This window comes from Epargyreus clarus, unplaced genomic scaffold (assembly GCF_041222505.1).
Source record: "Epargyreus clarus isolate Ecla_fem2 unplaced genomic scaffold, WU_Ecla_fem_2.2 ptg000026l, whole genome shotgun sequence".
In the NCBI taxonomy this organism is placed as follows: Eukaryota; Metazoa; Arthropoda; class Insecta; order Lepidoptera; family Hesperiidae; genus Epargyreus; species Epargyreus clarus.
This window is the reverse complement of record NW_027332233.1, coordinates 1,794,678-1,822,147: the sequence shown is the minus strand read 5'-3', so window position 1 is coordinate 1,822,147 and position 27,470 is coordinate 1,794,678. Positions and strand designations below refer to the sequence as shown.

General features: G+C 39.3%; 1 protein-coding gene across 5 annotated transcripts in view; it reads left to right on the top strand.

Annotated features, from left to right (window-relative positions):
* osp (myosin phosphatase Rho interacting protein outspread) overlaps positions 1-27,470 on the top strand; it is a 310,065-nt gene that overhangs the window by 280,060 nt on the left and 2,535 nt on the right. For 3 of the 5 annotated variants that reach the window (XM_073087440.1, XM_073087444.1, XM_073087442.1), the window contains exons 5-14: positions 2,490-2,562; positions 2,887-3,045; positions 19,708-19,836; positions 20,119-20,279; positions 20,621-20,974; positions 21,052-24,618; positions 24,730-24,899; positions 25,381-25,551; positions 26,067-26,219; positions 27,054-27,150. In XM_073087440.1, coding sequence (XP_072943541.1) covers positions 2,490-2,562; positions 2,887-3,045; positions 19,708-19,836; positions 20,119-20,279; positions 20,621-20,974; positions 21,052-24,618; positions 24,730-24,899; positions 25,381-25,551; positions 26,067-26,219; positions 27,054-27,150 — 5,034 coding nt within the window. The remainder of the gene's footprint in view (positions 1-2,489; positions 2,563-2,886; positions 3,046-19,707; positions 19,837-20,118; positions 20,280-20,620; positions 20,975-21,051; positions 24,619-24,729; positions 24,900-25,380; positions 25,552-26,066; positions 26,220-27,053; positions 27,151-27,470) is intronic. The other 2 variants (XM_073087443.1, XM_073087441.1) reach the window with 1 other exon arrangement.

Genomic DNA, 27,470 nt, shown 5'->3' with positions numbered 1-27,470 from the left:
AACCCATGAAGCATTTTAACTTAGTCCTTTGGGTTGCGATTGATGCTTTGGGTAACGATGCGTCTATGAGCAACCTCGGGTAGGACATAAATATTGTTTGCGAGTCTTCATTGGGGTATCTAAACAATGATTACTTTACATCAGATGGACTGTATTCACCTCAAAACACTCAACCTTAAACCTCTACCTTACAACAAATTAAAATCTATTAAATTAACAATAACATTACCATATGAACCGATTAAACCGTTACTTAATAAAAAGTAACACACATTTAGGCCATTACGGAAATCTATTTCAATAAAATAAACAATATTTCCTGTATTGATAATATTGATATACAAGCAATGGCATTGTGAGGAATGTTGATCAAAAAACGTAACATCCTGTTATTTTGAAAACAGCGGCTACTAACTTCCCAAACGAGGTATTTATTAACTCGATGAATACATAATTGGTGGTCTCTCACTTTATTATTGCAATAAATATGAATATTATTTAAAATAGCTGTTGTGTAAATTATATGGGCCTGTCTGGATTAGAGGAAGCTAATTTATTATGTTTTGTGCTAGATGTACAACTAAGCTTTTATGCTTAGTGAAGGTTTATATATAAGCTTCTTTCTTAATTCAATATATATTGTCATGGGTGCAATAGGCTAGGTATTATCTTATATATAAAATTCTCGTGTCACAATGTTAGTTACCGTACTCCTCCGAAACGGCTTTACCGATTTTCACCAAATTTTATATGCATATTCAGTAGGTCTGAAAATCGGCTACTATCTATTTTTCATAGCCCTAAGTTAAGGGTTGTTCAGTCTTAACATTTTTTTTATTTATATGGCAACACAACGTTTGCCGGGTCAGCTAGTACTCGTATAAATATCCACACGTTAATACCTACGTCACATAACATATGGCATGGCCCGTGGCACAAGTTCACTTAGTTCACTAGTTACTGTTTCTGCTTAATATTTAAGAGTGGATACAATCCATACATTATTTCAGGTTTATTTCTTGGAATATTGTCCTACAGATGTTGATCCGTCGAAAAATCCCAATTTCATGTGACAATACATTATGTTGTAAGACTTGACGGATTTTTGACTCGATAATTATATTATTCAGGTTATGTTTACATCATTATATCGAAGGTCAATGATCTTTATAAAATAAGGAACTCCTTTGCGACAATTTCACAAGCATTGACTCCTTTTTTTCTTACTAGGGTTGAAGAAATTAGATGGTTATTACTAAAAGATTATTTTTGTCTATGGAGCAAATAACGTAAAAATAATAATTTTGGACAAACTCGTAAATAACGAGATACCTCTAACTAAAACGTTTGTTACATAATTAAGTTTACCATAACTTGTAATAAAACATTACGAAAACAACGTAATGGTTTGAGATGCCCCCGAATTCATTCTCGTTGTAGAAGTTTGTTTCACGTACCGTTGTGTAAAAAGAAATATACAAGTAATAATTTTATATATCGTTCCTGTAACTTTTACAATAAACATGTACTAGAATTGGACATATTTAACTGTTCAATACTCGCATACAAGCGGGAACTGAAACAGACCCTCGAAAAATGTATTGTGTAATAATTTACTTTTTAGTGATTATTTACTTGTATATGTATTTTGAATTATTTACCTTTTTAGTTTATTATTTACTTGTATTGTATTTTATTATGTTAATTACCTTCTCCAAACTTTATGTATTACATATAAGTGGAAACTTTGCTGATTTTTGTTACGAGTATGTCTATGTGAAAGTTACTGTGTGTATTGAATATTGTATGTTTCCCAAATAAAAATAAAATAAAAATAAAAAATCAAATAAAACTTCAATACTTACATAATATACCAATACTAAAACCCGCGATAGAAAGACGAATAACATTTCTTTCCGTAATCGTCACAGCGAGCGATGTGGGCAGTCGCGCTCGTACATCCGACAGCCCGGAGCAATTTGCCGCGAACATCAATTAATCCATTAGGGCCGTATCGACAAATATCGGGCCGGTGTCCGAGCTATGTGCTTTCGAACAATTAAACGCGTAGGTTTCTAATGCTGTTTTCTAATCGCAACTCATCAAACTGGACCTTAGCGCTCGGACATTGGGCCGCCGCACGTCACACCGCTCCGAACAAATTGTCGGCAATCTAATGGGCTTGTAACATTTTTATGAAATTCCCAAGACACCATAAACGAGTACGCGCTATTTGTTTGATTTATAGCTTTTTAAGTGCAAAAATCGCTGTTTCATACGTACATATACGGTGTTCAAAGATGACCGATAGATCGAAACGGAAGTAACGGCTATCAATTGATTCTTCGAAACTCCGATTTCTACTGCTTCGATTCGTTGAAAGTTGTCGAGGATATGAGGACGATCAAACGTTTTCTTTGTGATTGCATTTTGGTAATGTGCCGTCTAATGGATCAATCTTGTAATTTTTGGTTGTTTTTTGTTCTTAGGGCCGACACAAAAGGAACGCTACATTTCCTGGAGGTCAGACGGCGAGCTTACTGCAGTCCTCGACGACCAGAAGTGAGTATTGTGAAACTGAGCTATTTATTCAATCAAACAAATTTTCTGGTAAGATACTTACAAACAACTTTATCTGGTATTTACAACTTTATAAGAAGTATCAGTAGAGTCAATACACTATATATTGTTTAACTGTACCTTTTAATATTTGGACTCAAACGAAACTTGTTGTCTGCTTGTCCGAAAATCAGACTTGGAACCGTCTACATGTTTGACTAGTATGACGACCACATACCTGAGTTATATGATGATGATCGTTTATCTCTCTTTTACATACAAATAAATCTTAGAGTGTATGACAAGAATATTCAAAATACCTTACAGAATATTCCGCCGACGCGTCAACGTTGCGCGACGCGGCCGACTGCGGCGCCGGGAGACCGCGGTTCTGCGGCGGGACCACCACGTGGCCGGGGCCCAGGGTCCAGCCGCCCCAGCCCGAGATACCCAGCCTGGCCTCACCCACTAACATCGACACCAAAGGTCAGTACTATAACCTTAAAGTTCATAGAACCCTGTTAGGTTTCTAACATTGACAGTTATGATTGAAAATATATGACTCTTCTCAATTCAGTCCTTCAGCGATTGTGGCAATATTTTTTTTTTTTTTATAATATGAGAGTAGCAGACGAGCATGCAGTCCACCTGATGGTAAGTGGCTACTGCCGCCCATGGACATCTGTAATCAACCCCAGATAGGATTAGATATTCCTACTTGAGGTCGGCCACAGATGCGCCGCTACCCCTGAGGACTAAGCTGGAACGCCTCGGAAAAGTCTATCTCCCTTACCACACCCTTCAAACCGGAACACAGCAGCGCCTAACACTGCTGTTATTAGGTAGAAATAGGTGTGGCGGTGGTGCCGCCGGAGTCGAACCACAAAGGGTTCTACCACCTTTAATAGCTGATACTTGGAAACTCCTAGATCTTTGAATTGCTGCCTGAACTGTAATGCCTGAACCTAATATAGTTGCGAATACTAGGACGACTAGGAAATATCTATCAGAATTCATATTCGTTTTATTTTCTGAGAAGTAGTATTTACCATCTAATAATTTCTAATATATCGTTGTCGGATTGATTTGACCGTATTACCGTTAAGTCAAAAATACTTCTTATACGGTTACTTAGGCCCCACGTAGTCTGATACATTTATCTCTCACAAGGGCTAATAAAAACAAAAAGAAACCTAGATAATCATTATACATTCATATGTATGTATAACACGCATACACAACACACATAATAGTCGCAATAAATACTTAAACTGGATACACCGGATGTAATATACTCGATAGATAATCGAGATTTTATAAAAACCTTATTAAGAACTTGTTACGCTCTAAGTGCAAATTCTTAATATACTGCTTGATCTACTAGTGTTGTATTTTTATTAATAAATAGTGTTGGGAAAAAGAAACTTATTAGAACAATTATTACAATAGGTGCTAAAGCGTAGCAAAAAAATTCTAAGTCTATAGGTACATTATTAGCCATGGAAGATTAGTAGGTGATACGTCAAATGTCGTATTACTAAAATGATTGAAAATACATAGTCTTAAGATAGAACTATACAAGTACTGAAGTGAAGAAGAAATATTTTTTTATTAAAAAAATCGACATGATTGTTGGCACACTCTCTCGTCACAGGACAAGGTGGTGGTAGATAAAAAAGTTTATTATTTATGTTATATTATATAGGGTCACTGTATTTCCTAGCATCGTGGTTGCTTTCATTGCTTTTCTTTAAAATAGTCACGGTTTAAGCTTAAATCAAATGGATAACATTCTACCTACCCTTTTATAGTTAACGTAACAAAATTTCGTTATCCATTGTTATCATAACAACAAATGAATAGCTAATAATGTGAACGCCGCCATAATCCTGGGAACGCCGCGCGGCACCTGTCGTGACGCGGGCCGGTATATCACCCGCGCATGCATCTGATACCCGCGCTCGCAACAGACAGACGAACACATCAAAACACGTACTTGCGTTATGTGCTGCCTGAAGAACGCTGAATTTAATTGTGTCTTTGAAAAATATGTAGGTTTTTAAATTATCTTATGTAATTTGTCATTTCAATGTTCTCAACAGATTAAACTAGAAATCGAGCTTACAATCTCCCAGATAGTATGAGGTCACTGCCGCCCGTAGACATCTTCAAATAACTCCACATAGAACAAGAGTGCTACCTGAAGCCGATCACAGACGCGTCGCCATTACTAACGTGTTGTAACTACAGACGCATTGTAACAAATAATGTGTAGCGACTTCCCGCTACTCGTCAACAGATGGCGCTGTTAAATCACGCTATCTAAGTTTTCTAAACATCTTGCATATATACAAGCTCCGCTCTGCGCGGCCGCTCCCCGGGCATGATCACCTATCCCGGCGGGAGATCTCCCTTTGCCAAAAATGAATAACTAATAAAGTGAACGCCGCCATAATCCTGGGAACGCCGCGCGGCACCTGTCGTGACGCGGGCCGGTATATCACCCGCGCATGCATCTGATACCCGCGCTCGCAACAGACAGACGAACAGACTAACACACGTATTTGCGTAAGCCGTAATGTGCTGCCATTATTCGTGGGGATTGTGTGGACGCTTTATTTGGATTGAGCCACGGAACAAGAATAATCTTGTGCGGTGGATAGAGCACAGTTATATTGTTATTGCCAATGTTTGTCGGATTTTTGCTTTCTTTTTTATGTCATTGGATTATCACATGTTTATTATAGAATGTTGTAAATTTAAAGGTTTTGCGGATTATAGATAGAAAGTGATTTATACCATCAAAAATGAAATATGATACGATATAACGAACGTTTTTGGTGCAATTACCTAATTATTTTAGATGTTTAAGGTTCGATTTCTGGTTAAATAATGATTTCTGGTAAAAATCTCTTTTGTAACCGGTACCCAATGTTGTCATATAAAAACTTTTTTACTACTTAAAGAGACTACATTTTTTCCAATTGCAAAGCAATCTATTTTCTTATCAATAAGTTCCCGACAATGAGCTACTAATTCGATCGGAGTGCATTCATTACTTGTAATCCATTACCATTACTTGATATAACGGTTCGCAGCCAGCAGTGGACGTGATCGCGAACTAGTCAAATTGCGCTCGTAAATTTAACTTACATTGTAGTCAGCTCGGTAATAGAATAAATAGCATCCCTTTCCAACTCGTACATATTTTATTCGCTGTCTCTTTCTAACAATGCTGTTGTAGGTTAGTTGGCTGCAACGGTATGTTCTGTCTTTTTTCAACGGATAGTTTTGTACATGCAGCTCTTTCTAGTTGGAACGCAACGATAAATCGACGTTCAGGTGACAACACACTAGATCGTAATTAGACGGCCGTTAGCAGCGTAAGATAGTTACGACTCTATGTTCTTCATTCGTCAATGTAGACGATTGTTAATGGTTTTAACTATGCGATGTGGTAATAAGGCGTTTTATACTAATAGCCTCACACTAGGGTCCTATTTCGTGGGAGCTATGGGCACACAAATACGTGTGTCAATCTTGTAACACTCTATCGTGGAATTCTATGGGACTCAAGGCTTCCCAATTTAGTCCTTATATATAGCAAGGCGACTTTGACCAATAGATATCCATGGGCGGCAGTGACCACCTTACCATTACGTGACCTACAAGCTTTTTTGCCGTTTCAACTGAAACACAAATAAAAAATGTAGAGAAACTCGTAATCACAGAAGATAAGTTATGATATCGGACATGAAACCGTTACATTCGCAGCCTCACATATTGAGCTAGAACTTGTAACATTGTCTAGTATCTAACATTCTAACAATTGCATTCCGCTATCCCCACAATATCGTAAGTAATCAGCGACACTACCACGAGACTAGAAATATTTGTAATCTCACTAGTTACACGAATGTTTCTCACTTTTCGAGACTTTATTGTGTAGTCGTTGTATACAGATAAATGCAAATGCTTATAGATAGGAATAGAAGGTAGATTTAGGGGGATAAAAAAATAAACAAAATAAGCCACCACAAAATCAATAGAAAGATTCCGACATAGTATTCAAAATTTGTAAATGAAAGTGGCAATAAGCTGGCCACAGCGTTCGTCACTAAACAAAACAAATGGTAGGGGTTTGAAATGTCTTCGAATGGAAACCACAAGTAGTCACCTATCTTCAAGAACATGTTTGGAAACGCAATCAGAGCAACGCAAATGAATAAAAAATAAAACTAAAGTACATTAAAATTCAGTATCAATTTAACGTCCCTCGACTTTTATTTAACTCGAAGCGGGAGTGGAACGTGAAAAAAAAAGAATCGAGTACCAATGGTAGGGTATCGAATCTCAGTTCCGATCAGTAATTAAAGGTTAACCCTAACGCCGTTAGATCAGTAATTAGGATCGGCCAGGTGCGTGCATTCCGTGTGGAGCCTGCCGGTGCGTGGGCGAGGTGCTGTTCATTATTATACCCGTGTTGAGGCTATGTCGGTGTTGTTTAAAGTTATTTTGTACCTATATGTAAATAAATATAATTGCCATATCTAGGTATGATTCTTAAATATGTAATAACTTTACATTTATCATTCTATTTGTCGATTGTACATACTCTTCACCTTTTCTCACCACGAACTAACATTACTAAATACTAAAATATTTAAAGTTTTTGTTGTCGCTGTCCTGAAACGTATATTTCATCTCATATTTGAACCAAGATTTTATCAAATGCTTAAAAAAATAAAAATTATTCATTTCAGAAATGCTTATGACAAGGCATAACAAAACATTATTAATCCTTTACATTTCTTTATATATTTCTTTATACCTATTCAGTATTTGTCCAAAACATATTTAAATCTCGAATAATTTGGTCCAATTAATATGTCGCAAATAGTGTCTAATAAATATGTCACATAATAATGTCGAATATGTGTGTCGAATAATTGGGACAATTATTTGTGTCGAATAAATCTGTGGAATAATTGTGTCGACACTTGGTCGACACACATTTTCAGCTAGATCAGAGCAATTTACATTATCTAAATGGGTCTAGACACGACGGTCAGCAAGTATATTGATGACTCAGTAATGCGTGACCTATTAACGCTTATGAAATCATTTGTCGGCATTCTGGCACACCGAATGAATCGAATAAGTTATATTTGTAAGTGATTTAATAACAAGATCTATTCGTACTCTTAGATGCAATAGAGACAAAAGATAAGCAGATGAAAAGTAGAAACAAAAATAGCCAGGCGTAAATATGTATATTAGGTAATCGTTTTGATATGTTTTGCTTTGAATGTTTTAATTAATCAATTAATAACATTTACAATAAGTGGTGGAAATATTGTTGACGACAAATTCGTCCAAAATTCACGGGTCACCCATCCAACTGCTGATCGAGTCCAAAGTGGCCTTAACTTTATAGATTAGTTTTATCTACACTAGCCTTAGGACTTTGCGCCCCGGGATTTACTAGTGCTACAAATATTAATTACATAAATTACCATCACATAGTATTGTGTATGTGCACACTATCTCTAGCTAAATCAGTTACGCAATGATAAATGACACACAAACATATCAACTCAATATCTATGTTATTATACAATAGAAACATAGTACGATAGTGCCTTTATACATGCATCATTCCATTGTATCATATTATTAAACAAACACCATTACGCCATTGTGTAATTCATAAGCAAATTAAGGTGGATTTACATGGGTCGATTTTTGTCGCAAAATCACAAATAAGACAAAATTAAGCGTGAAACTCCAGTTACAATCTATCACTCGTCATGACTGTGCTTATTGTTTTTGTCCTTAACACATTGGTTGGAAAAAACTGTAACTTGTGATCTTAGTTAAGCCGTGTATATGTTACGATTTGGGTAGCACACCGAGCATGGTCTAATATCGATCTCACTTGAGTTGCTTCCTACGGTTGTTACGAGTTGCCAAACGGTAAAAGAACCATTGATCCATCGAAACTCTACCTACCTCTTTAAATCATCGTTACGCGACTAACTGCAGTAGGTACTCACAGCGATGCAATGATGATATGCGACTAGCTGCAAAAATCGCGCGGCAAAAGTCGACTCATGCTCAAGCTCCCCTTAAAGTCACAAGCTTAACATTAAGGCTGTCTGAACACGTTCACGTGAGTTATGGCGACCTTTGTCGATGAGTGCGGCGGTGGTACTCCTCATGTATCGGTTGCAGATAATATCGCCGTGGTTAATGGCACCCGAATTCCTGTTCGCGTGGTGTGTGGGCGGCTTAATGATCGTAAACTAAGGTTTTGTACGAATTTGAAGAAGCTCGTTGTCAGTCTACTTGTAAGATGTAAGCCGCCAATGGACACTAGTAAAGCACCCTGAATAAGAATAATCCTCGGGTTAAAAAGTAGAAGTTTTAGTCATCCTCGTGTCTCAACACACCGATTAAACCAGAACACAGTAGAAACCTTCACAAAATTTGTATTGGAGCCGTGGCAGTTCAGTCTACTTTAAAAGTTTTAATGTCGCTTACAAAGAAATGGTAGAGTTCACACTTTCAACGTCAACAATCAACATGTAATAAACATGACACATGATTTCCAAAATCTGAAACAACATTATATTTATTATCACTATGTAAATCTAAATATCTAATATAAAATATTTTAGGACGTCTGTCGTAAAGATTAAAATTATAATAAAAATAACACCTCAAACCGAAGCAATATACAAAATGATAGTGCACGAGATGAATTTGCCAAATTACATAAGAATAAATTGAAAATGTCAATCTAAGGCCCGTTACCCGCAAACCAGGTGACAAGGAAGACTGCGGTTAGCATTTCACTTTCGACAGAAGTTCCGGCGGCTCCACACTCACACGATAGCACGAACCACATATTAGATGCTATTATTTGTTGTGTTATTCTGTAAAATAGCATTACGAAATTTAACCTCGAAAGTCGAAACACCAATACAATTTCTCTGAAATAACCGAAAGTTACACTTAAATTATTTAAACCAATAAAATTTGACAGCCAAGATGTGTGGTGTTATATAAGGTATATAGAAAACCACATCACTAATTTTCATCACATTGAGTATAACTATTCCCTATTATTCACAGAATCTCTTTAACACATATACTGTTTTTTTTTGCATTTTTGGAGTTTACTCCTTAAGAAACGATTTGAGTTATAAGGCTCGGTACGGAAATTTTATGAGGAGTAAAATCAAGTGTAACACGAAAAGTTGAGGCGTAACGTAGAAAGAGACAAACATATATATCTGTAGGATTGAACGTGTAAAAGAATGAGATGGAATACATTACACAGCGTATCTCATTCTCGGGGTCTCCTCTTTGCGCGATACTTCGTAGTCTCACTGTATAGTTCACTACCTCCAGTCTGAGAGTTGAATGTGTGCGTATGTTTGTACATGTGTGTTGCGCGCCTGCGTATTACGAAGTTCTGCCACAACTTGTATACTGCTGCCGAGTACAGGGTATGCATGCTGTATAATAAATGCATAAGAAATCAATCATCCTAAAATTGGATTTGTATAAATTGAACACAATTATTATTATTATTTATATTATTTTGTAACATACTTTATGTAATACGCATTATTGAAGTAATATAAATAATCCGAATAATTACAGATATATGTTTGTTTCTCTTATCATTTTAACAGATGCGTTCATTTACCCTTTTTTTCAATTCGATATATATCATAATTATCGTTCGTAAGGAGTAAACTCCAATCGTGCGTCGTAGCTGACACACACACGCTTTTTTTAAATAAACCCCCAGCCAAAATTGTAAATCGTTTGATTTCTTTATAAATTACGTACCTGACGAAGAATGTGTAATCATAACTATAAATCATGTCAACTGTTTTATAATTCAATCTGCCACTCATTTGTAAATAAATAGTCATATACTCGTATATATAAGTACAACAAGAATAACAAACGAACAACAGAAGCGTGCGAGAGTGTTGCTCCGTCGTAACGCGCGCGGCGGCGCATGACGCCTCGATGTGCGCCCGCGCAGATCTCTCCGGCCATTTGTTTGTTTTTATTTACAAATCAACGCACGTTAGCGCGCCGTCGGCTCGGTACCACTCGCAATTTTTATGTTGGTACGCCAATCGATTCGCAATCCATTTAATGGATTCGGAAAATTACTGCCTCAGTTAAACGAAGTAAGTGAGCGAGTACAAGTTTTATTGAGGCAATAAAATTTCTTAATCCATTTAATTCATTACACATTAACCGGTGACTGTATGGGCTGATACCTATTTTTTTATTGACTCGATAAATGGTTGAATTTTGTAGAAGTTGTTTAATATTATAACTGTATATCGAATTTCTGGCGTTATTTCCATTGTTCGATAGCAACCGATGCTAATTGAATGGGCAATATAGATTTTTGTTGAAGTTTCCTCCTCCCAACAAAAACATAAATCTTAACCCGGTGATAGATATCTATGAACAATTAAAATACCAAAGAACAAAGCCAATGAGAAATGCATTTATAACAGTCGATTTAATAATCAAATCGTAAACAACGAATGTCTTCATCGACTTTACAAAATGAAAGTTTCATGGTTATTGCCAAATACACGCCATCGTAGAAAAACCGTTACAGGTAATAGAACTATGTAAACTGGTAATAAAATGTAGTTATCAAAGTTTTTATAGCAACGTTTCGAGTTTAAAGTACCCAATATGAAAGCGGAAGTATTCATAATAACATGTTTATAAATATTAATAAGTAATAATTTCAAATCAATGTTATTAATTAATAAGAAAATATACTTACTACTAATTAAGCTAATAGGTATTTCACTAAAACGATAAATGATTGCGTCTAGGCAACCTGGCAATTTTGTTCATCAGTAAAAATGTATTTTAATTAAAAATCAGATTGATTTAGAAATCATTCAGCCGGTTCCTTGACTACAACTTTCGCGTTATCATCGATAAACGACTTGAATTTAGACCGTTGCCTTGATGAAGACATACCCACAATTGCCGTGGTGTAATCATTTACATACTGTAATCACACGTCGCCAAGCAAACTGGGTGCCGAAACAGCTACCTGCGGCCATAACATCAATAAACGCTAATTTTACGACCTCGTTACCTGTAGACGGTAGTTGTCCTTAATTGAGATTTGGGAATTATAATAATTGTCCTAGAAACTAACAGTGTTACTGGTTTATTCGTGTAACCGGATAACTTACATATACCCTCTGTGTCATGACTCCAACGACGCCAACGCCACACCTATTTCTGCCTAATAACAGCAGTGTTAGGCGTTGCTGTTTTCTACTTTGAAGGATGTGGTAAGGGAGACATACTTTTCCGAGGCATTCGAGCTAAGTCCCCAAGGGTAGTGGCGTATCTGTGGTACCGACCTCAGATAGGAATCTAATCTTATCTGGGGGTTTTGATTACAGATATCTATGGGCAGCTGTAGCCACATACCATCAGATGGACTGCATAGTTGCCTGCTACTTTTATATTAAAAAAAAAAGAAATAAAAGAAAATATGATGCAACATAACCCTCAGGAATGGTGACGTACCTATAATAGGTTTCAGTATACTTTTTCTGTAATATTTTTTCATAATATTGGAGTAGCAGACGAGCATGCAGTCCACCTGATGGTAAGTGACTACTGCCACCCATGGACATCTCTAATCAACCCCAAATAGGATTAGATATTTCTACCTGAGGTCGGCCACAGATGCGCCGCTACCCCTGAGGACTAAGCTGGAACGCCTCGAAAAAGTATATGTTATGTGGTGCAAGTGACTAAAATATAGTACGATAATAATTGAGCATTACATTGCGTGTGGCAAACCTAGTTATAAATCTATCGATATTCTTACTAACAAACTTGTATCATACTCGAAATATGTAGATACAAAACCAACCATCCTTACATAACAATAAAAAGATTGCAACAAAAGAAAACTAACCTACACCGAAAATCTCATCAGCGGTGACCATCTATCATCTAAACCTGACGTTGTATCGATTGTTCGACGTCTCCTGTCATCGCCGTTACATCACAAACCCTCATCGAAATTTGCTTGCGAAGCTTACAAAAATTGATCAAGTGCGAGTCGGATTCGGGAACTATGGGTTCCGTATTAACAATTTTTATTGTGTGTAATTGTGTTGCATTATGAAAATTAAAAGTGTAAGCCGTAAAAATAACTTTTAGATTTGGTATTATAGCGACCATATTTGGAGAAAATTAAGTGACTTATCTCTTATTGTTCAAGAGATTGAGCCCTGTGACACATCGATAGACAGCGTAGGTTTAGTAATAGAGTCCCGTTCTTACCTCTTGTATACAGAACCCTAAAAACGTAAGTTTCGGCGAAAGCATCGCTAATGCTCAAGGCGTCCATATTGCATGCCCGTGACTAATGACTAAGGGGTCAACGGCTTTGATGCTTAGTTATTCGCCACTAATAAATGTATAAGATGACAGACAGCACGCGGCCGTCGACCCCGCGGAGCTTGATGGAACTTTACAAGATTCCACTGAATTCATTGTATGTAACTGTAACTGAATCTAACATTGTTAAGTGGAATGATTTAAATAAAAACATTTTTACTGCAAGCTAGGAAGTTATGCTTAATCGTCTAATTGTTCCGATACGACTAGTCTCAAGTTTGATTCCAAGATTCGGTTTCCTTTAAAAATCTTAACTTCAAATTCAAGGGTTCAAATTAGAATCTGTATGCAAATATAAAGTGCAGTCCATCTGATGTTGAGTGACTATTGCCGCCCATGAACATCAGTATTCTACCTCAGATAAGATTAGATTCCTACATGAGTTCGGTCATGTGTTGCTACCCTTAAGGACAAAACTGGAATCCTTCGGACATATCCATTACCACATTCTTCAAACAAGATCAAAGTAGCACTGCCTTCGAATCCAACTACAAATCGGCAATAGTAATTCATCAATAGTAATGAAGACTAACTAACAATATCATTAGCTCCAACATGACTGTTTCAAAAAACGCATTAGACAAATTAGCTCACAGCGCAGTCGGCCCTCGTCCGCCGAGGCATAAAAAGGGCCTGCCAGTAATGGAAATAGGCTATTTAGCCGATAATGAAGTGGCGAGCGCGGTTAATGCAGTCCCGAGCACAATGCGCGGTGGGTGTCAATGACTTACGGCGCCGGCTTCATTCATATTTATTGGAGTTTGCCGTTTTTTTTGCACGGCTGAACGGGTCACAATGTGAACGGAAAGCGATAAACGAGTATAGCGAAAAAGATATGAATTATAGTTTAATACAAAGATACCTAATGTGAATCACTGCAAATAGTGCAATGGTGTTGGAAATTTCTGAAATAGCCAATAATGCCACCATTCACAGAATATGTGTAATAGTAGGTACTAAAAAAATCTACAAAATAAATAGAGGTCGTAATACAACAAATTGATATTTTCGGCACTTTTTACTTTATCTGTTGAACAATAATAGATAAGACACTTAAAATTTTCACAACGTATTCACTTACAGCCATAGTGTTATGATAACAGCAAAGTATTCAAAATAAAAATTGTATGGTACGGAACCCTCAATGTGCAAATTCGTCTCGCACTTGCAATTTATCCCTTAAATTGAGAGGAAAAGATGGTCCTCGTTAGCTCGCGCTCGGTGAGTCAAGTCGGTAAATCTCTCCGCAATGACGTATATGACAGCCGTACACGGCCCTATTATTCCTGTTACTAGGATTTGCATTCTGGACACGATTATTACTTTTTACCCGGGAACAGATCGTATATTATATTTATTATCCACCGAAGTGATTTAAATAAATGTGTTACGTGAGTTTTGTTAGGCGTTTTAATGGTGTGTAGATCATTGGTCGGTGATTTAAGACGTATTTTATCATATTATTGTCTTTTTGGTGTTTTCTATTTGACATATAAGGAAAATCGGAATTTAAATCGTTGGATTTTTTACGTCTCATCGTAATTGTATGGGGTCATTTTAGTACATAAATCAATGACATTTTATACTAGACATGTTATACGCCCACTAACTTGAGAGAAAACTTGAGCGAAACTGCTTTGATAGCACACATGCACGTTTTTTATTTTACTTACCTTTAACTACATAGACAAATGTTCTATAAGGGACAGAGCTATTAGAACAATGTGATAAAAAAAGACAACTAGTGTTTGACCTTGCGTTTCAAATGTACGCAAACGTAAATATTGACCATGGAATATAGTGACCAATGATTACTTCAGTCAAAACGGGACATCGTTTTTTTTTATGTCAAATACTTTTTACTTGAAAAAATATAGTTAAAAATAATAAAAAACACGCTTTTATGATAAAATTAACTAAAAAGTAGAAAATAATTTTCAATATAGGTATCATTTAAGGAACAGTAAATAATATAATTGTGCAAAAAATGTGGGGCGCTTTATGAAAACTGATAAATGGAGCACCCCATGTTTTTTTTCACAATTATACTATTTACTGTTACTTAATTGACAATGGTAACGGTTCATTTCGGAGACAACGGCACGAAGCATCGAAAAAAGGGACTGTCCCGTTAAAAACGGGACGTATGGTGGCTTTCCCATTGATCCGCATGCTTGTCAAAGACAAAGAAATAATGGAACAGAAGGTAAAAAATGTCCAAAACTGTCGATAATAGTTTTAGTATGTCGTTTACGTAGAAATGTTATAGTACAGTTTAACTAAATAAATTATTATTATATAAAAATATAATTTGAAAGAATGTATCTATACAGATGTATCGACTGGTTTAAAACATACGATTTAAAAATTGTTTATATTTATTATCATAGATTAGTAAATATTACTCACTCCTAACAAGAAAATGTACCCAGTTTTGAGAATTGAAATAGTTGCGTAAAAAAGTTTTGCCACGTCTCCGTGCTAAAATGTCTCTAAAATATTTGAAATAATGATTTATTTATTATGTAAATTACGCAGTATTAGTTATTTATTCGTAAATTTTCTCTAAAAATGTTTTTATTTGTCAAGAATTCAAAAAAAGAACTTACTAATAAGCCGTTTGTGGCTTATTTCAATTTCAAGGCGGCGAAGTATCTTTACTAATCTATGTTTATTATTATCAGTTTTATTTTACACACGACCATTAATTGCAAAGTTGTGTAAATTTTATAAATGTACTAGCTGTCCCAGCAAACATTGTGTTGCCATATAAATAAAAAAAATGTTAAGGGTGAACAACCCTTATCACTTAAGAGATATGAAAAATAGATAGTAGCCAATTCTCAGACTTACTGAATATGCATATAAATTTTGGTGAAAATCAGTATAGCCGTTTCGCAGGAGTAGGTACAGTAACTAACATTGTGACATGAGAATTTTATATATAAGATTCTAATTTTACCGTGGTCTTTTTGAGGATTAATTTCTGGCTATACAAAGATTGTTTATTAAATTATGTTTAGGTTAAGGAAGAAATACGACCTTAATGATTGAAATATTTATTCAATTAAATAAATTTTAAAATACCGTATACTATCCTATATAAATTTTATGGTAATATTTTTTATTATTTACCACAGGTATCGAAGGAAATTTAGAGATTGGGATACAGAATTTCATATATATCGATTTTATTTTATTAAAATAAACTATAAAAAGTTATATTTTGACTAAAAACACACTAATATAAAAATTAAGCAGTGGGATTTTAAACTATAACATACGACATATGAACATCGTCAGATTCAATAAAATGTCACATCTGTTCTGTTGATCTATGACCATGCATTTTGCGTCTTTATCACTTTCATTCACAAAAACATACTTTGTCTCTTTCTGGTTACTCACGTAATCATGGCGGATCGAACACGAAAAATAAACAAAATTTAATAATTTCTCTTCATTTACGTGTGATAGGTGATTCCATGAAGTTTGTTTCTTTTTCGAGCATAATTTTTGCATTTACGCATTGCACAAGAAGGCATTTTGAGGCTTAAAATTCAAAATAATGACGTTTAACGTGTTCAGTGACATTCGTGTGTATTACTACGCCGCGCGAGAGCGACTGGAGTCGTTTCAACTCGTTTTACACCACTTGACGTATTTTGTATGTTTCAAGTTTTGCTCGCTTGTGGCGTATCTTCAGGTTATAGATCAATGACATAAATAACTTCATTGTGTATGTTAAACTCGAGCATAAGTCTTGATGTCTAATGATATGAAATTCAGTTTCCCTCGTTGATATTATCCACGTTGATATCAGTAAATAATAATCGTAACTTAATTACAATTTGGTTTAGTATGTTCACAATACAAACATTTTTTTTTATTCTATTTGTATTATTGTAAACAAATACCCAAGAGTTTTAAAGATGTATATAAAGCTATATTTCTTGGGTGTATCACAATAAAATAAACATTTAGAGGAATATGATATATTTTCTTAGATACTTTATAACAATGACGATAATGACAATTAGCTTCCCGCCAAAACTCAATTTCTCCCGCCACGCCGCACCGCGCCTTACCGCACCACAGATTAAAAATCATTCTGCCACATGTATATGTTACATTAGGTTACCTACAATAAACAAAAAACTTGACACTTCTTTCGTGACTTGGTTAATTATAAGTATCTACCTTGTTTTAGTTTATACGAATGCAACATTGTATTTAAATTAATTTAGAAACCAATTAAATCTTTAGCTGAACGTAAGTCTTTAAGCATTCGAAATAATATCGAATACAATAATCGATTAACTAATCATCGTGGGCCGACAAGCGAAACACTCAATATTATTCTTAGAGAGCTATAGATGTTCGCGCTTAATTGCTTATAAGGAATTAATATGCAAAATTGATGGAACTTTTCTGAAGATACGCGTGTGTACTACAGAATTGAGTAGAGATGATATTTATTTGTAGCATAACGTGGCACATACACAACGTGGTTCAGTAATGGTCTCATTGAAGTCTTGTTATCACAAAGTCAGTCACTCTCAAAATAAGCAAGCTGAAGTGGCAATGGGCTGGCCACATAGTTCGTAGGACCGATAACCGGTGGGGTAGGAAGGTCCTCGAATGGAGACCACGTCTCGGCAAAAGGAGTACAGGACGCCCCCCGACCCCCGACGGCGGGTAACCGCTGGATGCAGACGGCCCAAGACCGGTCGGAGTGGCGCAGACTAGGGGAGGTCTGTGTCCAGCAGTGGACTAGTAAAGGCTGATGGTTGGATGGATATCACAAAGTCCTATGTTTTAAACTCCGGATAGTACGATAACAAGATTTCACAGTCCGCCTAAAACCATATATCTATTTTTTGCAATTTGCCTAGAACACATTGTTCGTTGTAACTGTTTGTCTGACAGTTCAGTTTTATTTGTTTAACAGTAAATAACGTGAGTCGGTTAATATTACAAAAATATTGGCATTTCTACCCATCATATGATCTATTGTATAAACGAGGCCATTCGCTGCTCCATTCATAATGATGATTTACAAGCACCACAGATAATAATACGTCTCTATAAGGGGATAAATTGGAATATTTGCACGTGCGCCGACAAAGCTCGGACTTCGCGCCATCTTGTTTATTTTGTACGATAAAATGGCCGCCAGGGTGTTACTAGGTTAACGAACGTAATAAGAACAAAAGTATCGTGATAAAAAGTTCTCTTTTTGTTTGGATATGCGTGTAGACCAAGACTACAAAATATTGTTATGTCAGAACTGAATTCTCCTAAAATTTTCAACAAACATTAGATATTAAACATTTCAACACGTCAAAATATAATTCTTACCTCACTGTTAGCCCTACACAGGGTTCCTTGTTTGTCCTACGGACATACACAAGTGCGCACGAACACCCAGACCCACGACTTGAACCAAATTTGTCATTTATATACATATTTGCCTGGCGTGGAATCAATCCCAGAACCATCTGCGTCTTAGACCTGTCTTAGAATATATGATCACTCCACCACACAGGCCTACAAAATTTCTTTATTCTTCCCAATGACATTGGGTTATACATCAATGATTCTTCCCTTATTTTTGTTTCTGTGTATTAAAATCTCGCTCACAATTATTAAATTTATATTCATGGAACACACATGCGTGCGCTGTCGGGACTCAAAAATACTCAAAATGTTTCAGCGGAACAGCTCTACAATTTCGCATAATGACAGGTTCATTTATATTATTTGATCGTCGGCGGCTACGATGCCTTCGATAGCCCGAATGGGAGTGCCTACATTCAATCGATGGGATACGCTTATAATTAATTTTTATTTCAGTTTGATTCCAGTATTTTAAAGTAAAATAACGTTTGTTCTTGATGTATTTGAATAATCACATATCACGTATCGCAGTCTACAAATTTTCAGATTCGACTAGATTATTTTACCGGTTATTACTTCTGATTGTTTGGAAGCATAGGTACTATTAAGTAGGCTTCGATACAATAATACTCCTAACATTATTCATAAATTATGTAAAGTAGGTGGCTAAAAATATCTACAAGATATCGTGTGTGTAATTACAAAACCAAATATGTAAAAAAAAATAAAAGCTTAGTAATACAAAGGAATAAATATTTCAAGTTCAACTTAAACTGCTATAAAACAACACATACATAAACATAATCGATACATCGATACCATTGGCATTCGATTACATAAACTGTGCGTGTAGTGTAGCGTGAATCGTTATTGTGAAGTGCAAACAATCCCTAACTCGTAAATAATCGACTAAAGGGCGAATAATTTAAATGGAGTCTTGCTCTTATTGGCGACCTTGGCACGCGATCCGACAGTTGCGAGATTCCTTCAATTATGCCAGCCGGCGCTGCCATGCGGACCAACTTTTTGTTATCTGCCAACACATAATGTCAACCTTTGTCCAACTGGTATCGCTGGTTAGCATGGCAAGCCCATTAATTTTTCGAAAGAAATATGTTGGCGATTTCGTATCCACCCTTAGAGTTGGACGATTTTTCATAACTCCAGATAATCGTTAAGTTGTCGAGTTAAATTATTCTCGGCGGATAAAAATCGTTCAATGAAATGGAACCCATTCTTAACGGGGTATTTCTTTTGCAGTATATACGGATCAACCTGTATCATCGGCTTCGCCTCCGACGCGGGATAAGATCAATGGAGAGGAGAAGGCGAGGTCGCGTCGAAGGGATACCTGGGCTGAACCCACCACCACATCGACAAATGACGATGGTATGATCAAGGATAATCCACATTATACCTAATATTTTTCTTAATTATCACTGAACCTATAATACGACTAAAATATAGTTTTAAAAGGGACTCTTAGGTGTTCCTCTGCGATGGAATCATCGCCACATTTCTTCGCTGTTTTTTAGGCAAAATTGTTATATGGTAGTACGCAGTGGTCAAGCAGGAATAACATTGCAATCGATCGATTTTATGCAGAACTTCTGTTCTATATCAGTTAAAGATATATGAAGTGGAATACATAATGATTGTTTCGTTGCACAGCAGTGAACGCGGTACGTTCCCCACTGCTGCACCAGCAACACCAGCAGTACGACGAGCAGCTGCGGGACATCGCGGCGTCGCTGACGAGGCCGCGCTCCCGCCGCGCGCTGCCGCCCACGCTCGAACGACCCACGAGGCTCCCGCCGCCTGATCGACTACCGGTATGCTTTTACAGTTAGATAGTGTGAGAACAATATTTTGATTCTTCTAAATCACTTTTTCTACTTATTACTTATACTATTATTTTACTTCAGAATTACTTATATTATTATTTTATTTTAATCGGTGGTAGTATATGCCGTGCCTATATCCTGATTTAAAGGATGCGGTAAGATGAAACATCGTCCTCAGGGGCAGCTATGCATCTGCAGTGCCCCTCAGGCAGTTCTGTTCTACTTGGAACCTTTGTCTTTGTACAGCATTTAATACTCTACGTCAGCTGATTGCAAAATCGTTAACTGCTTAAATTTATGTATTTAATATTTAGTTATCTTTTTTACAGGCACGCGGAACACCAGATGGCGGTGCGCCAACAGAAGAAGGCAGCTCCAGCTCAGCGAGTGAGGGTAGCGAGCCGGCCGACGCCACTGAAGCAGGAGAGAGTGTGGAGACCAGTCGAGTTGAGCTTCCAGCTGAGAGACTGCTACACGCGAGAGCAGGATGGCTGCAACGACGTGGCGCAGGTGGCTGGTCGAGGCACTGGTTTGTGCTCAGAGGAGCTGCGCTACTCTACTTCAGAGATCCCCATGCAGAACACCGGGGGCTAATGGATGGGGTTATCGACTTAAGCGGTATTGCAAGAGTGGTGGAGCTGCCGACTTCCGCCTCTACGAATGGTTATGCTTTTGAGACTGAGGTAGGTTGAATTATAATAACATTTGTTTTAAACTGAATCTTTTACCAATTTTTGACCACATATTTTCTTTTTTTCAGACGTGGGATGGTAAGCACATAGTTCTCTCAGCAGTAACAGCAGGAATCAGATCCAACTGGTTGTCTGCTATTCGGAGGACAGCCGGCTTGCCCGACACAGGACCTTTGTCATTAATTCTACGAGAGGACAGCGTAGACCAGGCTTCAGAATCCTCTGCATCTCCAGTAACCCCAGTGACACCGAATACTGGAAAATCAGCTCCATTCTCTTCAGACGAAGAATACCGAACAGCATCCGAAGGTGGTCGAAGAGATAGTGCAGATTGGGGTGACATGGCTCCTCAGCCACCACCTTCCCCAATTCTTAATAGGACACCAATTTCTAAAGTAAAAGAAAAAGTTCGTGCCAGGGCATATCATCAAACGACACCCAAAACTGATATTAAAAGTGAAAAGGATGAAACTGATGCTGTTAAGGATATAGATAATCCAGTAGAAGGTGTCGACGAGAACGAGAAGCCGAATGAACCCAGGAAACGTAGCTATATTTCGACTATTGATAAACAAACCATCGAAATTGACGATCTACGTAAACAACTTAAACTGGCATTGAGTGATGTTAACGCTGCCGAGTCAGAACTTGCGAGGTTGCGCAAACTTAAATCGGACGCAGCGTTAAGAGAAAAGAAAATGGAAGAGTTAGTAACCACTTTGCAGAAGAAGGAAGAAGAACTGTCAGCTCGAACGAAAGAGGCTGAAAATATAGATGCCATTAAACAGCTTTACAATCAAGATAAGAATATGTGGGAAAATAAACTAACGGAGACTCAGAATTTTTTGAAAGAATCCACTGAACACTGTGAGTTGTTAACGAGGCAGTTATCCTCCGCTCAAGAAACAATTAAGCAGCTCCAAAAAGAACTAAACGAACTTAATGACAAACTTCTTAAAAGTGTTAAAGAAAATGATAATTTATATAGTAGAATCCGTGATTTAGAGGGGCGTGTTACAGCGGAATCACCGACCAAAGAAAAAAGGAAGAGTATCGGTTCCCTGAGTGACCTTACGAATCTAAATCAGGACCTTAACTTAGAAACTTTAGAGAAAAACAGACTAATTGAAGAATATGGAGATTTGCGTGGTAGATTTATTAAGGCAATTCAAGAAATAAAAGCCATGAAAAAGGAACTTCGTGATTCGCATAGTATGTATGACGAGCTAGAAATAACAAATATGAAATTAAGAAACGAAATGAAACTACGCGAACAATGCAGTAGATCCGAAATAGATCTAATGGCAGCTCGTATTTTGGATTTAACGCAAAAATTGACAGCTTCGGACAAACAGGTCCGCACGTTAAAACACAAAATACAAAAGTCAGAGTCAAGAGAAAAGAGACGAAGTTTGTCATTAAAAGGGAGAGAATCGTTTACACTGGGCAAAGAGGTGGAGGAAAAGTTAACAGAGCTAGAAAACAAAATCACATTATTGGAGTCAGGCGAATCTGTTCCAACGATAAACTCCCCATCTAAGAGTGCGTCACCCGCCAAAGAGAAATTATCAAAAACAGACAGTGTCACGGATGAAAAAAGAATGAAGAGATTAGCTGCCAGGCTTAGAAGAAAGTCATTGGACAGCGCCACCAGCTCCGAACCAATGAAAATGCTGGTCCGATTGAGTTCGCTAGAAACCAAAGTAGCTTCAGCATTAGAGAATCGTCGGGATCTGACAAACTCCTGTGAATCTCTAAGTCAAGCGACAAGATCGACTGACAGTCCCGTCTTCAACGACAGCACGGAAAGTTCAACGATAGGCACGCAATCCCAAAGGCATCTCTTAGACAGGCTACAGAGTCTTGAGAATGTTGTAATACATTCAAGAAATAAGGTGAACGAATGTCTTTGTCAAATGAGTGCAATGCGAGCTGCAAAGTCAAGAAGATCGCCGTCTCCGAGCTTAGAAAAAAAGTATAGCATCAAGTCGATGGAGAAATGTTTAATGGATGTCAGTAAGCGGCTACAGGATTGCTTCGACAAGTGCGTCGTAGACTGTGAACAGAACCAGGATGAAGAAATTAATGATAGTGTAGCGCAAGTCGTCGTACAACTTGAGGAGCAGTTGAGAACTAAACTGCTCGAAATATCTAAGAAGAAGGCGGCACTCTACGAAGCGGGTGAGCTGACTCATAGGAAGAGCTTGGAAATTCTGGCAGAGAAGCTGGCGTACGAGGCGGTACTGGTCAGCAGGATTCAAGAGGCTCTAGAATCCTCCAATGGGAGTAGATTCTTCGCTAGGTTAATAAAGTCTGAAATAATCGAAACTAGTCAATTAATCGATAATCTTAAGTGTAAGATGAGCGGCGACAGCACGAGGAGCTCGAACGGCACGAAGAGCTCGCTCGACTACCTGGCCAGGATACTCTCGCGCAAGATCGACATCATGAACAACTCGACGGAAACCAAAGATTCGAGGAAGTCGGAGCTGATCATCCAGAGCGCGGACCTGGAGGCGCTCAAGGCGTCCCAGCGGGAGGTCGCCGAGGCCATCGACAAATACAAATCGGAAAAGCTGGCGGAGCTGTGCTCGGCGCTGGCGAGCGAGACGCTCAGCCACGCGGCGCCGAGCGACGGCGACTTCGAGCAGCAGAAGGCCAACCTCGAGGCGGCGCGCGTGCGCGAGGCGTGGGCGGCCGCGCGCGACGCGCTGGGCGCCGAGCTCGTGCAGGCCGAGGTGGCGCGCGCGCTGGCCCGCGCCGCGCGCCTGTGCGACGCCGCGCTGGAGCAGGCGCGCCGCGGCCGCCTCGCGCTCACCGCGCAGGACCGCGCCGACCTCGAGCTGTGGTGGCAGGCCGCGCACGACCACCTGCGCTGCGAGATGGACGCCGCCGTGCGCGACATCGCCTCGCGCTACCGCGAGTGCCTCGCCGCCGACCGCCGCAAGGAGGGCTCCCCGGGACTCGACAGCCGCGCGCTGCTGCAGCAGCTGGCCGAAGTCCTCGCGCAGAAGGCGCTGGTGGACGCGCGCGTGGCCGTGGTGGAGGGCACGTACCGCGCCTCGGAGCCGCGCGACGCCGCGCACCGGGAGGACGCCATCTCCGCGCTGGAAACGGACCCCGCCCGCGAGGCGGAGTTCGTGTACCTGTTCCAGCACTTCTCGAACGAGTGCCGAGCGCTCTTCTCCAGTGACTGTTCGGGCAACAGTGAAGACTCGACGAAGATCGGCGAGAGCCTCGAGCGGGTGGAGGCGGCGGTGGCGGCCGCGCAGCGGCGGCTCGGCGGCGAGCCCGACGACGACGCGGGCGGCGAGGCGCCGCGCGGCGCGCTCGAGCGCATCGACGCGCTGCGCCGCCGCGTGGAGGCGCTGCAGGCGCTGGCGCCCTGCCAGCACTGCCAGCGGCTGCAGGACGCGCTGGACCGGCTGGCGGCGGAGCGCGCGCGCGGCGAGTGCGCGCTGGCGCAGCAGGCGAGCGCGCTGGCGGCGGCGCGGCGCGCGCGCGCTCAGATGCAGGCGCAGCACGAGCGCGAGCGCGCGGCACTCCGCGAGCGCGCGCGCACGCTGCAGCGCCGGCTGGCCGCGCTCGACTCCGAGTACTCCGCGCAGCTGGACAGCCTGCGCGCTGCTTACCAGGTAAGTTGCTCAGGTTAAGTACGACCATGCATTAAATATTCCCTTATTTTGAGCTGCACCCGATTTGAGTGGAGCAGATCCAATTAAGTATTTGTGTGGATGTGTCCTCAGAGCGCGGTGGCGGCGGACACGCACGGCGACGGGCTGCGCGCGCGCTACCAGCAGGAGATCGAGCAGCTGCGCGCGCTGTGCGAGAAGGGGCTGCTGGCCATGGAGAGCTCGCACCGCCGCATCGTGCGCGAGATGGAGGACAAGCACCGCGCCGAGCGCGACCAGCTCAGGTAACAACCACCTCTCTCCCCATTCCTATCGTTCCCTCGGAAGGTTGTTAAAACCATTTATTTAATTTCTATAGAAATTAGAAGGTTAATTTTACTCTTTCTTTTTTTCTCCACTATTTCTCTCACGTAATAGATTTTCACTCTCATAATTAAATTCTAACGACTTACCCATAAACATACTCTTCTTAGAATTTATTTTTACCACGCTTTATTAGCTTGGGTTGTTTCTATGTATGTATGTATCTATGTTAATGTTAAAAAAAATTTTAATGGTGATCATTCCTTATCACTAAGGAGTCTGAAAAGTAGATAGTAGCCGATTCTCAGACCTACTGAATATGCATATAAAATTTGGTGAAAATCGGTGAAGACTTTTCGGAGGAGTACGGTAACTAACATTGTGACACGAGAATTTTATATATAAGATTATTCGTTCCCCTAAGAGCTGATTATGAGTGTCTCATGTGGTGGCGTGTGGCAGGTTGGACAAGGAGCAGGCGCTGGCGGAGGAGACGCGCGCGACGCTGGCGGCGCTGGACGCGATGCGCAAGGCGCACGAGAGCGAGGTGCGCCGCGAGGTCGACAAGTTCAAGGCGGAGTTCCTCAGCCGCGGCGCGCAGGCGGACCTCGGACAGCTCAGCTCCAGGCACCAGTCAGTATACTAAACCGTTTGGACTGTTTGGATATAGCTCTACTTAAGGATTGGTGCATTCAGCTTTTTTGTGTCCAAATAAGTACTGGAATTGATTTATTCATACTAATATTTACTTAATGCTTTTCTTAACATTAAACGACGAAAAGAAAAGCATGTTTTATATATTTACAAGGGCTGACATTGACCCAACATTGAATTAGCTTAAGAATTGAAAGAAGAAGAAGAAGTAAAACTCCATGAAATGTAAACATACTATCACTTGTATATTATGTATATTAAGTTAAGATTAAAACTACTTCGCAACAATCCGCTAGAAATATGTTTGATGGTATATATTTTAAACCATTCAGTATGTACCAACCTCCCTCCCACAAAAGATGCATGCAGATGCAAACAATTAAAAATATACATTTTTTTTTACATATCATGATTATATGTATATGAAATATAGTTTGCGTATTGCGTAAACCCACTAGTGATAGAAATTAAAGAAATCCTTTGCACAATTCCAGACAGGAGATGGAGGAGATCAAGCGCGAGATCCTGTCGCTGTCGGAGAAGTACTCGGTGAAGTGCGTGGAGTCGGCGGCGCTGGAGGAGCGCCTCGCCACCGCCACCGCGCAGCTCGCGCACGCCCACAACCACATCATGCAACTCGACGCCAGGTGCGATACACACTAATACTGTGTGACATTGTGACTAAAGGGGGGAATTAAAGGTGGTAGGTCAACTCCGGTGGCACCACCACCACACCTATTCCTGCCTATTAACTGTAATGTCAAGCGCTGCTGTGTTCAGATTTGAAGGGTGTGGTAAGGGAGACATACTTTTCCGAGGCGTTTCCGACCTCAGGTAGGAATATCTTTATCTGGGCTTGATTGTATATGTTTATATGTCCATGGGCCATATATATATAAAAAAACGTTGCAAAGGTCGGTAATACGGTCAGTCGGACTGTCGCAACTACAATTCGATTGCCACACATGCTTTACGAGTCAGTCGTACAGACGATTCTACATAAAAGCGTTTCAATAGCACGTTTATTTAAACACTGATTAGCTTGGTCGAACGGACCGTCTCAAACGTCAACATTCACGTTACGACAGGTTGTCGTGTCGCAAAGTTTGTTGAGTACTTCACCGGACCTGACCTTGGTCGTTCAGTCTGCTTTAGGACCAAAGCATTTATGTTCTCCTTAACTGATACCTAAAGGACGTCGATAAAACGTGGCGAAACTTTGTTCCACTGCAGTACCATGGACTTTGTAACAGCGGTGTAAAGCTAACGTGCTCCGGTTTGAACAAATGTGACTTTGAGAATGCTTATTTTATATTAATTATTATCACCTGTGATTGATTTGAGACATTACTCTTGTGTTATTTGTAATATAACAATGCTCTGAGCTGCAAAGATTATTTCGTATTTCAAGCCAAAGCACAGGCTAAAACACGATTTTTTTTCTTAATACACCAATAACAGTATAACTAATTATATTCCAGAAATAAACAACTACGGGCGCACATAATGTCCGAAGCGAATGACATGAAAAACTCGGAGTCGTCGTCGCTCGCTCAGCTGATAGAGGACACGGCACCGGTACGTCACACCATCATATCTAGCTAGTGCAATAAGTTTTCGCTTACAGCCAACGCTTGACAGCTTCTAGTACGAACGTAGATCGCTCCACGCTTGCATGACTTCATGCGTTGCACGAAATTACCATTTGACATTTATGCGATGTATAATCAATTGCAACTTATGTATAATTTATATTTTTTTACTTATACACATATTGCGATTACGTTCACCACGTCGCCACGTATGTATTTGTCGAATGTATAAACAATTGCAATTTATGTATAATTGTATAATTGTATAATTGTATTTATACAGCGATTGCAATTTCGGCCACGTTA